Source organism: Haematobia irritans, chromosome 3 (assembly GCF_050003625.1).
Source record: "Haematobia irritans isolate KBUSLIRL chromosome 3, ASM5000362v1, whole genome shotgun sequence".
NCBI lineage: Eukaryota > Metazoa > Arthropoda > Insecta > Diptera > Muscidae > Haematobia > Haematobia irritans.
In genome coordinates this window covers 156612296-156629293 of record NC_134399.1, presented here as the reverse complement: position 1 = coordinate 156629293, position 16998 = coordinate 156612296, and the positions used below count along the sequence as shown (strand labels likewise).

General features: G+C 31.8%; 1 protein-coding gene across 2 annotated transcripts in view; it reads left to right on the top strand.

The window, feature by feature from the left end:
- Positions 1 to 9522, top strand: part of Zdhhc8 (zinc finger DHHC-type containing 8) — a 249807-nt gene extending 240285 nt beyond the window's left edge. Inside the window, exons 9-10 of one of the 2 annotated variants that reach the window (XM_075303063.1) lie at positions 8151 to 8401; positions 8465 to 9522. In XM_075303063.1, coding sequence (XP_075159178.1) covers positions 8151 to 8401; positions 8465 to 9522 — 1309 coding nt within the window. Of the gene's footprint in view, positions 1 to 3032; positions 3255 to 8150; positions 8402 to 8464 lie in introns of those variants that run through there. The other variant, XM_075303064.1, reaches the window with a different exon arrangement.
- The last annotated feature ends 7476 nt before the right edge of the window (positions 9523 to 16998 follow it).

The window sequence follows — 16998 nt, the reverse complement described above, 5'->3', positions numbered from 1 at the left end:
TGAAACAAAAATCAATCACAAAAATTAGTAGTATCAATTAATTTTTTAATTGATACTAGCATTGAAGACATTCAACTAAAAAATTAATTGGATCAATTAATTTCGTGATTGAATCAGAATTTTTTTTTTGTGTATAAAAGCATTGATATATTGCATTCAGAAATTATGTTATTTTTTAATAGAATTGAACCGTGACAGATTGATTGCTTTACATTTGGCTGGATCTTTGGAGCCCTCCAGCATTTAAATGTGCATAAATCTGTTATACCATAAAAATCGTACCATTGCTCGTTACCGCAATAACTGGCAATGTTGCATGACGTCCAAAATATGGCTGAAAATAAACGGTAACAACTATAGAAGTGATTCGAAAAATGATGGCCAGATTTGATTTAAATCCAACACACAATGAAAAATTTCCATACAGTACAAGAACTCACAGATGGGTAAAAAAAGTTAGCCTTGAAATAGCCAAGGAATTGCTTCGCTTACACAAATGTCGCCAGTTACCGATTTTGTTTTCTCCGATGAGATGCCATTCGAATTTAAGCAGTTTGTGGACAAACAAAATGATCAGATTTACTTGCCAAAGAGGTCAAATGAAAATTTACTCCTTCGATTGGCCATCAGATTTCAAGTGCCGCCGATAGTAATGGCGGTAAAATATGGAAGACCTTTGCAGACAAATATTTCGGCCGCAAATGGAAATCAAATTCTCCAGATCTTAATCCTGAGCACAGGCGTAAAACTCCAACGGATGCCATGTAATTTTGGGGAGTAAGGTTGGCACTAAAAAAATGCAAAGTTTCGATCATCTGAAGACGGCTCTTGGACGTGAATGGGCCATAATACCACAAAGTAACTTTTGTGCAGGATCTAATGGCTTCGTCTGCCGTTTGAAGGCCATACTTCGTGCCAAAGGTAGCCAATTCAAAAAAAAATTAACTGATTCTAAAATTTGATTTTATTTCCGACAATATTTGATTTTGAAAAATAAAATTTAAAAAGTAACAGGTTGACTGATAAGTCCCCGGTCTGACACATAACAGGTTGGCTGATAAGTCCCCGGTCTGACACATAGATGGCGTCGCTAGTATTAAATGCATATTATTTTTATATAGTACCAACCTTCAAATGATTCGTGTCAAAATTTGACGTCTGTAAGTCAATTAGTTTGTGAGATAGAGCGTCTTTTGTGAAGCAACTTTTGTTATTGTGAAAAAATGGAAAAAAGGAATTTCTTGTTTTGATAAAATACTGTTTTCTGAAGGGAAAAAGTACGGTGGAAGCAAAAACTTGGCTTGATAATGAGTTTCCGGACTCTGTCCCAGGGAAATCAACAATAATTGATTGGTATGCAAAATTCAAGCGTGGTGAAATGAGCACGGAGGACGGTGAACGCAGGGACGCCCGAAAGAGGTGGTTACCAACGAAAACATCAAAAAAATCCACAAAATGAGTTTGAATGACCGTAAAATGAAGTTGATCGAGATAGCAGAGGCCTTAAAGATATCAAAGGAACGTGTTTGTCATATCATTCATCAATATTTGGATATGCGGAAGCTATGTGCAAACTGGGTGCCGCGAGAGCTCACATTTGACCAAAAACAACAACGTGTTGATGATTCTGAGCTGTGTTTGCAGCTGTTAACTCCTGAGTTTTTCCATCGATATGTGACAATGAATGAAACATGGTTCCATCACTACACTCCTGAGTCCAATTGACAGTCGGCCGAGTGGACAGCGACCTGTGAACCGTCTCCGAAGCGTGGAAAAATTCAAAAGTCCGCTGGCAAAGTAATGGCCTCTGTTTTTGGGATGCGCATGGAATAATTTTCATCGATTATCTTGAGAAGGGAAAAACCATCAACAGTGACTGGAGCGTTATGGCGTTATTGGAGCGTTTGAAGGTCGAAATCGCGGCAAAACGGCCCCATATGAAGAAGAAAACAGTGTTGTTCCACCAAGACAACGCACCGTGCTACAAGTCATTGAGAACGATGGCAAAAATTCATGAATTGGGCTTCGAATTGCTTCCCCACCCACCGTATTCTCCAGATCTGGCCCCCAGCGACTTTTTCTTGTTCTCAGACCTCAAAAGGGAAAAATTTGGCTGCAATGAAGATATGATCGCCGAAACTGAGGCCTATTTTAGGCAAAACCGAAGTAGTACTACCAAAATGGTATCGAAAAATTGGAAGGACGTTATAATCGCTGTATCGCTGTATCGCTCTTAAAGGGAACTATGTTGAATAATAAAAACGAATTTTGACAAAAAAAATTTGATTTTCTTTGTTAGACCGGAGACTTATCAGCCAACCTGTTAAAAAAATAAAAAAAATTAAATGCATTACATATCAGCCACCCTGTATATCTCCGATGCGAATATTTTTACTTGCTATATGAACTTGGACTTATACGATTCCCTTGGTCCTAAACCTGAGACTATTCAAATTTTTTAAAACGTTTTTATTTGATATGGGTTAAATTATACTTGAATTCGAGTTCGAGAAATTAGAATTCCAAATTGCGGATGATTTGTTTCCTAATATCAAGTGCTCAAAATACAGATTTGAAAAGGTATTGGGTCATAAAATTACCATTATGTTATTTTGGAAGCTTTTGAATCTTTAATTTCACTCGGTGGATCCCAGTTACATTTCCTATGCAATAACCCTCAGGTTGTCGAAGAGGTGGTCATTTTCTTTAAAATACTTCGTTTTACCTTGAATTTAGTTAAGTTTTTCAAAGTGTGCATTCCTACTTATTGCAGTGGTTTCAAGTAAAAAAACTTATAGCATACTTTTAGGTTAAACAGTGTATAAGTGAATTTTTTATAGCATACTTTTAGTCATTGTATTTTGTTTTTTTCATTGTTCGTCATTATCAAAACATAAACAAATTTGAGGTTTCATAACCGAAATTCATAAATAAAATTTTCATTTAATAATTTTGCTTATAATTATATATACAAAAAAAAAACAACTATCAATGTTTCCACTCTATTTTATTTATTTTTTTTATTTTTTAAGCCAAAAATGATCAACAAGATACTATGTAAAAAATATTTCTATTGAGAAAGACAGTACGAAATAAAGCGAAAGAGTGCGCGCACACAAAAACAACACACCTCAACTCTCACTTCTCCCCCGTATTAAATGTAAAATATCTATTACCTTTAACTATTCATATTCCTTAAGAATATCTACAAAAAAAATACTAAATAAAAGTACCAAAATATTTCAAATTCTTAAGTTTAGATAAAAGAAAATTCTTTTTGTTGTTTAATAACAAAAAACTAAAAAAAACATCTACTTCTCCGTCCATTGTTACAAACAACAACAACAACAAAAATTACTACAATTAAATGTTCTACGTCTATTGTTACATCACTACTTCTCAACCAACCTCTACATACCTCTATTGCAACTTGCCCTCTTAAATGCATATATTTATAAAATTTTCTTTTTGTCACCCAAATCGAAAAATCGAGGTGAGTTCGCTTTTTCTTTTGATTTTGAAAAATGTAATTTTCATTAAAATAAAAGAAAATCAATACTCGGCTTCTTTATAAATCATTTATATTTCAATTGTCATTTATGTTTCGCTTTCAATTGTGCACGCAGAGAAGGAATATGATCACCCCAAACATGTTTCAAGAGCAAAATGTTATTTTTGACGAGGAACGTGTAACATTTTTGTCGCAAAAATGCTCTGTTTCTCGGCAAACATATACATGGTTGCCGAAATCAGATACATATTTTTCGAGAAAATAAAATTTTTGCGACAAACATGTTACATGTTCTCCGTCCAAAAATAAAATTTTCCTCTTCAAACATGTTTGAGTTGATCATATTCCTTCTCTGCGTGTGGTCATACGTTTTCTTATTCCAAAATTATTCAATGATATATCTAAACGTCCTTGTCCCTTCATTCGAAGTTTTGTCCTTTTGTCTATTATTTCATTTTTTTTAAAGAAATTTTCAGTTAGTTGGTTGTGTTAATAATTTTTCTCACACATCACATTGTGTCTAATTTACCATACAAAATATCATTCCTTTATTGCATTATTTAATAACCATAACCTTGTTAATTGTCAAAATACTTACATTTTATAGTTTATTTGTTTGTTTTTGTTAATAATTTTCTTAATTTTCTTTTCTTAAAATCTTATCATAAAGATATTATATTTTAGCACCTAAAAGTATGCAATCAATTGGTTCATATAGTTGTAAAAGAATATATGCTAAAGTTTTTTTTGTTTGTTTTTGTAATAATTTCAAATATTCGTTAATAGTGTAATCTATTAATAATAGTTTATAAGTAGATTTCATTGTTTCACCAAAAAGCTAAAAATTCTACAAATGATGGAAAGTTTCTCAAACCGGCAATACAAATAGGCCCTATGAATATGGGCTCCACGAAAATTAGCAAAAAAAAAATTATATGTGATATTAGCCACAAACAACAAAACCAAATTATTTTATGCTTTTCGGGTGCAACTTCATTTTATTTTTTGGGCCCGTTTGTTTTATGAAAATAAACCCCAATATTTAAAATGAAAATAAACCTAAAATTTCCTTTTTGGAATTGTGCTTCGTTTTGAAGTGGGACCTATTTTCCCATTGTGGGATTTGATAGTTGTGGCAACGGTACATAATTTTGTTGTTCTTAATAGTATTGTAGCGCTCCAAATTTGATTTTTGGGTGGTTTATAACTTTCTTCTCTAGACAAAGTGCAACGTTTGATAATGCGATTTCAAAGCGATTCGTGCTCAGTAACACATATTTATTTCTTTTTATACCCTGCGCCACAATGTGGCGCAACACCCAGAAGGAGACGAGATAGACACATGGTGTCTTTGGTAATAATGCTCAGGTTGGGTCCCTGAGTCGATCTATCCATGTCCGTCCGTCTGTCTGTGAACACATTTTTGTGATCAAAGTCTAGGTCGCAGTTTAAGTCCAATCGCCTTCAAATTTGGCACAAGTTCCTGTTTTGGGCCAGAATAGAACCCTATTGATTTTGGAAGAAATCGGTTCAGATTTACATATAGCTCCCATATATATCTTTCGCCCGATATGCACTTATATGGACCCAGAAGCCAGAGTTTTACCCTAATTTGCTGGAAATTTTGCACCAGGAGAACAATAGGTACTATAGTCAGATGTGCCAAATTTTAGTGAAATCGGTTCAAATTGAGATATAGCTCTCATATACATCTTTCGCCCGATATAGACTTATATGGCCCCTGAAACCAGAGTTTTATTCCAATTTGGTTGAAAATTTATATACTATAGTCAAATGTGATAAATTTTATTGAAATCGGTTCAGATTTAGATATAGCTCCCATATATATCTTTCGCCCGATTTTCTGTCATATGACCACATATTTCAAAGTTGTAGACCGATTTACGTTAAATTTTGCACAGGGAGTAGAATTAAAACACTAAGTATGTCGAATTTGGTTGAAATCGGTTCAGATTTCTATATAGATTCCCTATATATTGTTACGTTTTTATATTGAGGCGTATTTAATTACCCGATAATTAAAACACAGTTTTTTTCAAATAACGACAATCTACAATTTATTTGTTTAACTGATAGGTTTCACTTAATTGCCCCTTCTTTAAGTTAAAATGAACTAATTGTGAAGAAAGTTGAACTTCGTATAGCGCCAAAGACATTTTTATTTTTTTGAACGATTTGATTTTCATTGAAATTAGGTAGAATGCATTCCATATATTAGTTAAGATTTTCCTATATTTATGTACCACTATACTACAGAATGAAAAAAATTAACTGAATTGAATTCATATATGGAATGATTTTATTGAACTTTTTTCATTCATTGGGACAAATCTTACATATTTGTGGTAAACCTTTTACTTCAAACTTAGAACTGCTTGCTTATCTTCGTTTTTAAATACAATTTTATTTATTTATATAGGCAATTTTTTCTTCAATAAAATACACGTTTTATTAATATATTAAATATATTTATTAAGAATCAACAGCATCGACTGGCCTTGAAATGTTAGTTTATTATTCCACTATTTCCAATTTCCATGTAATGGCATCAACTGTAAAACGCATTTTTCCTTCTTCTTGTACCTTTCACTTTTAATAAGTTGCTGCGTAACGAGTTTGTCCTCTTTTTACAATTTCAATACCTACAAATAGTAAAAAAATCATAAACCAATTTTTTCCCAAAAGGTTAGCGTCACTGAATGTTACCTGTTAATTGAAGTTTCCAAAATGAAGACGAATGAAGGGGTTGTTATTCTGTTGGCATTTTCTTTCTTTATACACCATCACGAACATAATTTTTTCTCGCTAATTTAAAATAACACATATTTTATATATTTTATTTGTTATTTATTATATTATTTTACTATATTATTTTTTAACAATCCCTCCCTATACCATAACAACGCGATTCCAACTAAAAAAACAACCCACGCGCAAAAATACCGATTACATCGATGACAGTTATCGATAACAGGTAGATAAAAGAAACATAGGAAAATTTCCTATATTCCAACAAGTGTGTTTCCTTAAGTTTTGAAAGGATTGAATACTTCTTAGTACGAATGAACTAAAATATTTTTCTATGCCAAGTGTTATTCGTATTTCTATAATAAAGGAAGTCAGATTTATCATTTTATAAGAAATTTTACTAAATTTGAGGAAACTTGGTTTTAGTTCATATTTTGTTTATTTTTACGAATGCTTTGTTATCAGCGAATAAAATTTTCTTGTTCAGTAGTAAATTCTTATACCCAGCGAAGAAAACAGTATTAGTAAAATTCCATGCCTTATTCTAGTTAATAAACTATTCCTAACTGCTTTCAATTTAGGATTTTTTACTGAAGCAAGTAAATTTTATTATTTTAAACAAAAATTTAATTTAATGAAAATAAATTGGCTAAACTAAATTGATGAACATTTTTTCCTTTAGTTCCGAAGGCACTTTTTTCTTGGTGTACGATGTGTACTGTATAAACTTTAACTTACGACTGACTTGACTGCTCTCTCCGCTAGGGGTTTATATACCGAGATATGACGATTTCGAATGTTCTCGCTAATTGGCCTACAACCTTCTAGATTAATCTACTATCTGGTAGATGTCGCACGGGCGACATCGTACATATTTATCGACTTATGTTCATTGTCTCGGCTATCTAGAACTTTCTATAGGGCGTTATTGTACAGGTGATATGGCACACATACTTTTAGGCTTATTCTCATCTTGGCTAGTGCATTCTACCATCTGGTAGATGTCGTGCATAAGGTATTATGGTCATATTACCGATAATTATAACAGTAAAACAAAAGGCGTTACTTTTACAATGAACGATTGGAAAACTAAGAACACAAAAGATGTTTAGAAAGTACTAGAAAATAAAGAAATGACTAACAAGTAATTTTATCGTTACAATTTGAAATTTAAATTAACGGAAACTAATTTAAATAAACTTAAATCTAGAAATATCAAATTCGTAACAATATCATACCACAATAAACAATATCTAAGTAGAGGAGGATAGATTGCTTTAAAAAACAACCATCACACCACAAAGAACACCGTACACAGTAGCAGCTCTGAATTACAATGTAATGATAATTTATTACCCACAAAGATGTCACTGTTGTCACTCAATCATTTTCACACCATTAACAAGTCAAACAAAAAGGAGAGTCATGATCCTCCTCGTTAACATCCTTTCGATTCGTATCATCCAGCATACCATCTAACAGTGTTTAATTCCCAAGTTCTAATCCGTTTTTCATCCTCTTTGGTTTTTATTCTTTGCTACTTTCCGTTTTTTTCGTTTTTGGTCTGCAATGCTTCTTATATAGCTGCTCTATATTGAAAAGTAAACCAATTCAGATGAATAATAGCCTTACTAAACACAGCTCTTTGCATTATGCTGGGGCAAAGCTTTATTTGGTTTTTGTTTTCCATATTTTTTGGTTTTTGTTTCATGCTTTGGTTTGAAGATAACACTCTCTTTGTGAAGTTTTTTGTTTTCCCTGTAAGCTCTTTTGTTTTGGTTTCTTTTCCAACGTAAAAATCAACGAATGTTAACAGTTTTCAAATCGATTAATGGAGGAGTGTTTTTTTGTCATTTGAATTGCAACATAGATCGAACCCCGGCACACCCACCCAGCCAAGAAGGCCTGATTTCATAGGTTTGAATCAACAACAACAACAGCAGCTTGCAAATCCACAAAATCCAACGCAATCCTTTTACGAATACACAACAAATGTTGGTGTCTCATCATCATCATCGGCGGCGGGAGGATTACCACCACAGCATCCTCAGTTACCCACAATACAACAGCAGCAACAAATGCTAATGCAACAACGTGCCATAATGCAGCAACAGCAACAAGGTAAGGATGGCTTTTTTCGATGAAATATCGTCTCATCTCATCTCGTTTTATGTCATTTTCCAGGGGCTATTAATATGCAACAACAACATGCTGCCGCCTTGGCTCAACAACCGTATGGGGGTAGCCCTCAAAGACGCTTTCTTTCTGAAGGAGAATTAGTACGTCAGAGTAGCGGTGGTCCTGGATGTCCAGCCGTAGGTGATTTGTCATATACACGATCGAATAATACCGTCGATAATATTCGTGAATTAGCTGGTAGTCCTCAGCGTGGTGTCTATATGTGGAAAGATACCTCTCCAGGTTTTCAGGGAAGCTCAGGTCCAGGTGGCGTATGTGGTGGTGTGGGAGGACCTGGTGGTATGGTAATGCCTGGACCATCTGGTGGTGGAATTGGCAGCAGTGCGGGCACTATGCCAAATAGTATGCAACATCATAATCCCGGTGGCCCTCAATACATTGCCACGCAACAGGGTCATCCCCTTATAATGGCCCATTCTCGTATGCAGCAGGCCGGTGGAGTGGTGCATGATGCGGTATTTCATCGTTCAAATCCAACTAGTCCTACAACATTACCTTCGGCTTCAACAACAGCTTCGGCTCCAGCCTATATGCTACGTTACGGTGGTGGCTCATCAACGGTAACCTCTCAATCGCAACCGCAAGCAATGGCCAGTTATAGTCAGGCATTGGGTTCGGCTGGCAATAATTCGAGTACAACGGGCCTTCCTCCAGGGGCTGCGTCGAGTAATCAAGGCTATCAACCTAAAATACATGGCGGTGTTCCTGTTTTCCCCCCCAATCCCCAAACCCTTAGTGGCAATTCACAACCCTCGCCACAAATTAAACGCAAACAAACCCCCACCCGACCAATGTCCTTTGTGAGAGCACTCGAAATGACCGATTCTATGGAAATGCAAACGCTTGAGCAGCAGCAACAACAACACCATCACCAACATCAGCAGCAACAAAATCGCAACAATGGTGCAATTCTTACGGGGCAAGGTGGCAATGCTGGTGTAGGCCAGCATATGATGGGTTCAAGGACAAATACCACCACCACCAATACCCCAACTCCCGATCGTGCTAGTGTATATGATATGAATTATGAGATTTCTGTATAACCCGTGCTGGTACCGGTCGTTGTAGCCCCTCCCGCCCCCTCAACGGCCCTGCACAATGCCTATGGGCATAAAAAACTAATGGCGACAAATAGCATTGGTGTTGGTGGCAGTGGCGGCATTGGTATTGGTGCTGTTGGTACTTGCCCCCCTTTAACCAAGAAGTCATTAGTCCTGGGTAATAACAGCAGCAACAGCAACAGCAGTAGCAGTAGCAATATGGGTATTAATAGCAGTAATCTAGGAGCTATTGGCCTCCATGCTAATAGCGGTGGTGGTAGTGGTGGAGTATGCGGTAGTGTTATTGTTGGTGTTGGAGTTGGTGTTGCCGCTGCTGTGGCACATCCTTCTTGCCCTGCAGAGCCGGCAGCCTATGCTTCAGTGGCTGTGGTTAATGCCAACTCTACAAATGGCACAAGTAGCCATAGTGTAAGACAACCAAATAAAAGAAAATTTTCCACGTTTTTCTAGGGCGTGGCATTATTAGTTGTTTCAAATTTTGTGAAAAATCCACAAACACAACCAATCAAATCACATTTCCCTCTCTCAAAAGCAAACCAACAAAAATTCCTGGACTATGAAAAACTCTACACTTTTTATTCGAAAGACCTAGTGGAGAGAGAGTAATAAATCATATAAAATTTATTCATCATAAGCAAAAAGGCCCTTTCATCTAATCTGGTTTTATTGCAATGATCCTAAGCTAAAAAAAATCACCCTCTAAAAAAATTGGAATTCACAGCCCAAATCCCAAAATTATTGTTACTACACTGATCTTATACTATGTCGCTTCGATACTGCTCTCCTGAAAGAAACTAAGAAGAAAATAAAAAACCAATCAACCTCCCAAAAAAAAAAAATATTGTTGTATATATATAAATTAATTAATTATTTGTATTTATTTTAATAATTAACTGCAAATTTTGTATTGTTTAAAAATAACAAAACTAAACAAAATCGCAAATCAAACCTCCCCGTATATACAATCATATGAAGAAGAAACAAAAAAAAGGAAATTGTATTTTAATACCTATTACAACTATACTTATTATGTACTAAAATTACTATTGTCTAAATCCAACACTAATACATCATGCATCATTTTTTGTTAATCTTTTTGACCATTTCGAAATTCCATTTTTTTTTTTGTTAGTTTTCCAAATTTCCATGCATGGCATACAAAGCATCACACAACACAGAAGGGTAAAGTTATAAGATTTTACGATTGCATGTTAGAGCATAAGAAAGTTTTAAAAAATGCCATTACGACCACATATTTTAGATGAGAGAAATTGTTCCTTGCAATCTATGCCCTTTAGGGTAATTTTCTAAAGCTAGATTTTCTAATTTTGAAAATGTCACAAAAATCGCATTTTGTCCAAATAATTTGAAAAGTCGATTTTTTTTAATTTCCATGTAATTTCCAATTCCAAGGTCTCCAATAATTAAGAATCTTTAATGAATTAATTACACATTTTTTATAAAAAAAATTGTACGAAACATCACTTTAATCAATTCAATTATTTTAATTGAAATTCGTTAATATATGAAAATTATAACATCAATTAAAAAAATATTCGAATTAATTTCTTTACTTATCTGAGTTTTTTAATTTCGCATTTTTCAAAAAACAATTTAAAATTAAAATTGTTTTTTGAGGTAGTCTTTACTTATCTGAGTTTTTTAATTTCACATTTTTCAAATTCATTTAAAATTAAAATTGATATATTTTTTGAGAGAACATTAACAAAGAAAACAAAGAATATTATAAATAAATAAATAAGAATATATATTTGACAATTGGATTGAATTCATTCATGTCCAATGCTATCTGTTGGTTGTAAATTTTTATCTGTCTATGGAAATTATATACGCAGAAAAAAATTTCCAAGAAAATACTATCATTTCTGTGATTGAAGACATTTCAATTAAAAATTAATTGGATCAATTAATTTCGTGATAGAAGACAACAAAATTTTTTTTTGTGTGTATTCTTATAAATTATTAAATTATGGATCCTCATTAGAAACAAAAAGATAAAATTGGACAATTCGGTAAATTTACGACCAACTCTATTCTTTTATAAACTTTTAATGCAATTGGAAAATTAATTGTAATAAAAAAAAATAAAACAAATTAGAATACTGTTTTCCAACTTTTCGAATTTTATAAAACTCACTTTTCTATTTTGCGTTACGTTACAATTACAAATTTTAAAGATATTAAAAAAAAAACAATTTTAAAATATATATGAGAAATGTTTTTCTACAATATCCAATTAATTTTTCTACAAAATCTATTTTTTTATTTCATAAACGAGATTTTTGAAACCATTTATTTGAGTTTTCGATTTTTATAAAATTCACTTTTCTATTTTGCGTTACGTTACAATTACAAATTTTAAAGATAATAAAAAAACAATTTTAAAATTTATGAGAATTGTTTTTCTACAATATCCAATTAATTTTTCTACAAAATCGATTTTTTTATTTCATAAACGAGATTTTTTTTTAAATCATTTAGAGAATTTTGAGTTTTCGATTTTTATAAAATTCACTTTCCTATTTTCGGTTACCTTATGATTACAAATTGGAAAGATAATAAAAAGTAAATTTTAAAATTTATTAAGAATTATTTTGTTTTTCTACAATATCCAATTAATTTTTCTACAAAATCGATTTTTTTTCATAAACGAGATTTTTTAAATCATTTAGAGAATTTGAGTTTTCAATTTTTATAAATTTCACTTTTCTATTTTGCGTTACGGTACGATTACAAATTTTAAAGATAATAAAAAAACCAATTTTAAAATTTATGAGAATTGCTTTTCTACAATATCCAATAAAAAATCGATTTTTTTCTTTCATAAACAAAATTACCATTTACAATCGTAAAATCTTAAAACAAAGACCCACTCAGCCATAGTGATATAAGAGTATAGCCACAAATACTTCAATACAGTTTTTCACTTTCTTCGTTTTGTATAATAATCATAGAAAAAGAAAAAAATCAACCTTATATATACCTATGTATTTATACATATAATTATGCATATTATAATTTTTTTAACTCTTGAATACGAAATCAATCAAAATAAGAAAATAATTCAGTCATCTTCCTTATCTATCTATATAAAAAATTATATAAATAAAATCATACAATATTATTTTCCAAAAAAAAAAAAACAAGAAAAAAACTAACAAAAAGTTATGAAACAAAATTATCATAAAATTTGTTTTTGTTTTTTTTTCGTATCAATACCATTTAAATTATAAGCATTTATTAGTAAACCTTTTTATTTTTATCATATTAATCCTAAAAAATTTGTTCTATTAATTTTAAGCTATTTTTAATATAATTGAATTTTTATTTAAGTTTATTTTTTTATCACTCAAAGAAAAAGAAATGAGAAAATTGCAAAAATATTATAATACAATGTTTTTTTATTTTATTTTGAGTTTGTAAAACTAATGTGTTTTTATTGCTAAAGTTAACTATGTATTAAGTAAATATTTATGTATTTAAAAAGAAAAAGAAGGAATGAAGGCAAAACCCTAATCAATAAAATCTTTTATTCTTATTTTTGTGTAAATGTACATTAGGAATTTTGAATCCATCCATTATCATCATTTACTACTTACATCCCAACACATACACACTTACCATATATGAATTGAGAAAATCATTAAAAATTAAATTAAAATAATATGGCAAATATCAATACCCCACATCCGTCTACCAGTGAATACAGCAAAAAGAAATGTAATAAAATTAAAATGTGTTTTTATGTTATTAGTAAGAAAGATGTGAAAAATATAAAGTCGAAAAAGTGTAATAAAATAAATTAAAAAGAAAACATGGAATTTTATGCAATTAAATTTTTATTTTGTTTTTTATTATTTTATGACATGAGATTGTACTTAATAATTAGTAGGGCGATTTAGTTATTGAATTTCTATTGGAATTTCCATTATGATTATACTACACAGTATTAAATCTAAGTCTTCTGTTATGCTAGGTGAACAAAATTACTCTTTTGCAAATTATACACTCAAAAATTCACACAGCAGTCGATTACTGATTTTAAAGACAAAAAATATTTTTTCTATATCCCATGTAAGTAACATTCAGTAAAGCTACTTTATCTGTTCAGTAAACATTTTGTTTGCTGTTATTTCTTCATTTGAAAAAAAAAATCATATTTTTGAGCAAATTTAAGACTTATTGTTTTATAAATCAATAATTCATAAAATGTTTATGCTTTTATGGTTATCCAAAGAACAAAACCTATTTTTGTCTAAACCATGTGTTTAATGTTCTTAAAATCTATTCAATCTGGTTAGTAACCATTTTGTTTTCTGTTATTTCTTCATTTATGAAAAAAAATCCAATTTTTTAGGCAAATTTAATATTTATTCTTATTATATTTGCCTTTGATATTTTATAAATCATTGATGGCATCCCATTTATCTGCAGGCTGTTTACTGTTTTAGCCGATTTTCTGAAGCCTGCTGAAACTTTTATAGTGAATTAAGTAATTTTCTATAATTATTAAAATCGACTTGCAAAGCGTCTCAAAGAACAGAGGTGTTAAGTAAAAGCAGAATTCTACTTTAAATGGCCATTAAAGTGCATATTCAAAGCAGTTTATTAAGGTTTTATCGAAAAAAGGTTTAATCCTTACATTAGAGAGATATTTACGAAATCCACACAGAAAAAATGTTTTCCAATTAAAACCTTAATTGTATATTCAATTAAAAATTTAATTGATTCAACAAATTTTGTAATTGAAACAAAAATCAATCACAAAAATTAATAACATTAATTAATTTTTTATTTGGATCAATTAATTTTTAATTGATTTTCAATTAATTTTTTAATTGATACTTTCATTTCTGTGATTGAAGACATTTCAATTAAAAATTAATTGTATCAATTAATTTCGTGATTGAAGATAAAAAATATTTCTTTGAGTGCAGCACAACAAATTGGAATTTCTTATAATTTAATTTTTTATGCCCTTGCGCCACACTGTGGAACAGGGTATTATAAGTTATAGCATATGTTTGCAACACCCAGAAGGATACGAGATAGACACATGGTGTCTTTGGCAAAAATGCTCAGGGTGGGCTCCTGAGTCGATATAGCCATATCCGTCTGTCCGTGAACACATTTTTGTAATCAAAGTCTAGGTCGCAGTTCTAGTCCAATCGACTTCAAATTTGGCACAAGTATGTGTTTTCGCTCAAAATAGAACCCTATTGATTTTGGAAGAAATCGGTTCAGATTTAGATATAGCTCCTATATATATATCGTTCGCCCGATTTACACTCATTTGACAAACCTTTATATATAGGGGAGCCACCGTGGTGGGGACAAACCTTTATATATAGGGGAGCCACCGTGGTGCAATGGTTAGCATGCCCGCCTTGCATACACAAGGTCGTGGGTTCGATTCCTGCTACGACCGAACACCAAAAGGTTTTTCAGCGGTGGATTATCCCACCTCAGTAATGCTGGTGACATTTCTGAGGGTTTCAAAGCTTCTCTAAGTGGTTTCACTGGAATGTGGAACGCCGTTTGGACTCGGCTATAAAAAGGAGGTTCCTTGTCATTGTGCTTAACATGGAATCGGGCAGCACTCAGTGATAAGGGAGAAGTTCACCACGGTGGTATCACAATGGACTGAATAGTCTAAGTGAGCCTGATACATCGGGCTGCCACATAACCTAACCTAACCTTTATATATAGCACGGATGTGATATGGTATCGAAAATTTAGATCTACAAAGTGGTGCAGGGTATAATATAGTCGGCCCCGCCCGACTTTAGACTTTCCTTACTTGTTTTTTTATAACTCTTTTTTTCTGTTTTACGGAAATATTTTTAACTTATTTGTTTCAAATACGTTGAAGTAAGACGTAGTAGAAACTTCCAAGCAAAAACTCTCATTACCCGGTAATCTTGTAGGTAAGCCTATTTAAAAATTAATAACCACTTATTAATTGGCATCGCTTCGGATTACATTTACATACGCATGTCCTAGAAGGAAAGTACTTCTCCCCAGGCATACTTTCGGCCATAAAATAAGTAGTGCATTTAAAGCATATAATCACCTAATATGTAATGACTTATTCGTAGATACACCAAAGTTTGCAAAATAGCCACTTATTGTCTCAGCCAACCAAATCTCGAAAATATTGATTTCTATCGCCGATTACAATGGATCAAAATATGGCGAGTGATGCTGTAATAGGAGAACTACTTGAATAGAAACGAATATTGTATAAATAAACAAAAAATCTAATAAATAATCTAAATAAGATTACACGCAAATTAAATTCACACTTAAAATAGAAATAAATGTAGGTTGTTTAAGCGAGTGGGATTCGTGAATTACGTTATAATATATCCAATAGCCAATTCACATAAGGTTTGAAATCTACTAAAAGTGTATTTAAAGTCTCTTTTTTATAAGGCAAATGGCATTTGAAATTTAGTTTAAGCGCATTTTGGAAGTGTAATGAGAATGAGGTATAAAAAAGCATTTATTTAAAACATAATATGATAATGTCATTAAACACAATTATTATGAAATATTTGTGATAAAAATTTCTTAACGGAAAAATTTTCAGAATTACCGTTACATTACATATTCTTTTTGATTTTTTATGTAAGTGCTCGATTATGTTAATAATTATACCTAATGGTACCAACATTTATTCTATTTTATTAATTCGTTAACTACAACTGCCTAAAAATTTGAGAGTAACAATTCGAAAATTACCGAGAAGTATTTATTTTTGTCATTACAAGTTAGTCATTATAACTCGCCGCAATGTAATGCAACGTGTAATGACAGCTTTACTCCTGGTAATGTTAATTGTAATGAGATGTGGTTACCTAGTTTTTGCTGGGTTATTAAAATTTTGTCGAAAAAGAGTTTACTCCTTTCTAGCAAATTTGCGAATTTTTAAAAGTATTTGAGCTCAAACGTTTTGGTTAAGCCTTAGTATGTCGAAAAAAGATCTTAATCCTTTCTAGAAAGTATTAAAAATCCTATGACAATCCCATTTTAAATTAATAGCGCCAATTTTGTATCATTTCCAGATTAAAAAAAAAAAAAACAAAACAAAAAGAAAAGAAAATATTTCACTACTGTTATGGCGACAGTTTTTTACTGGGATATTATTGAGAAAACTAATTTCAATTTATAACAAGTAATTAAAAGACATTGATTTGTTTTAAAAGGGAAATTGATGTCAAGATGAAACCCATTTCTATTATGTTGCAAAGGGAGGCCTAAATAACTACCAAAAAGTTGTAAATCTATGGTATATAGGCAGTTGTTAATGCGTACAAATGGCTAATGTTAAAATACGATGGAGTGCGTTTTATGACTATAGCTCAGTGATGCCAGGAAGTTTTTTGAAAATTTTCTACGCGGCTCCTAAACAATCCTATTTTTTTTCCTTACACC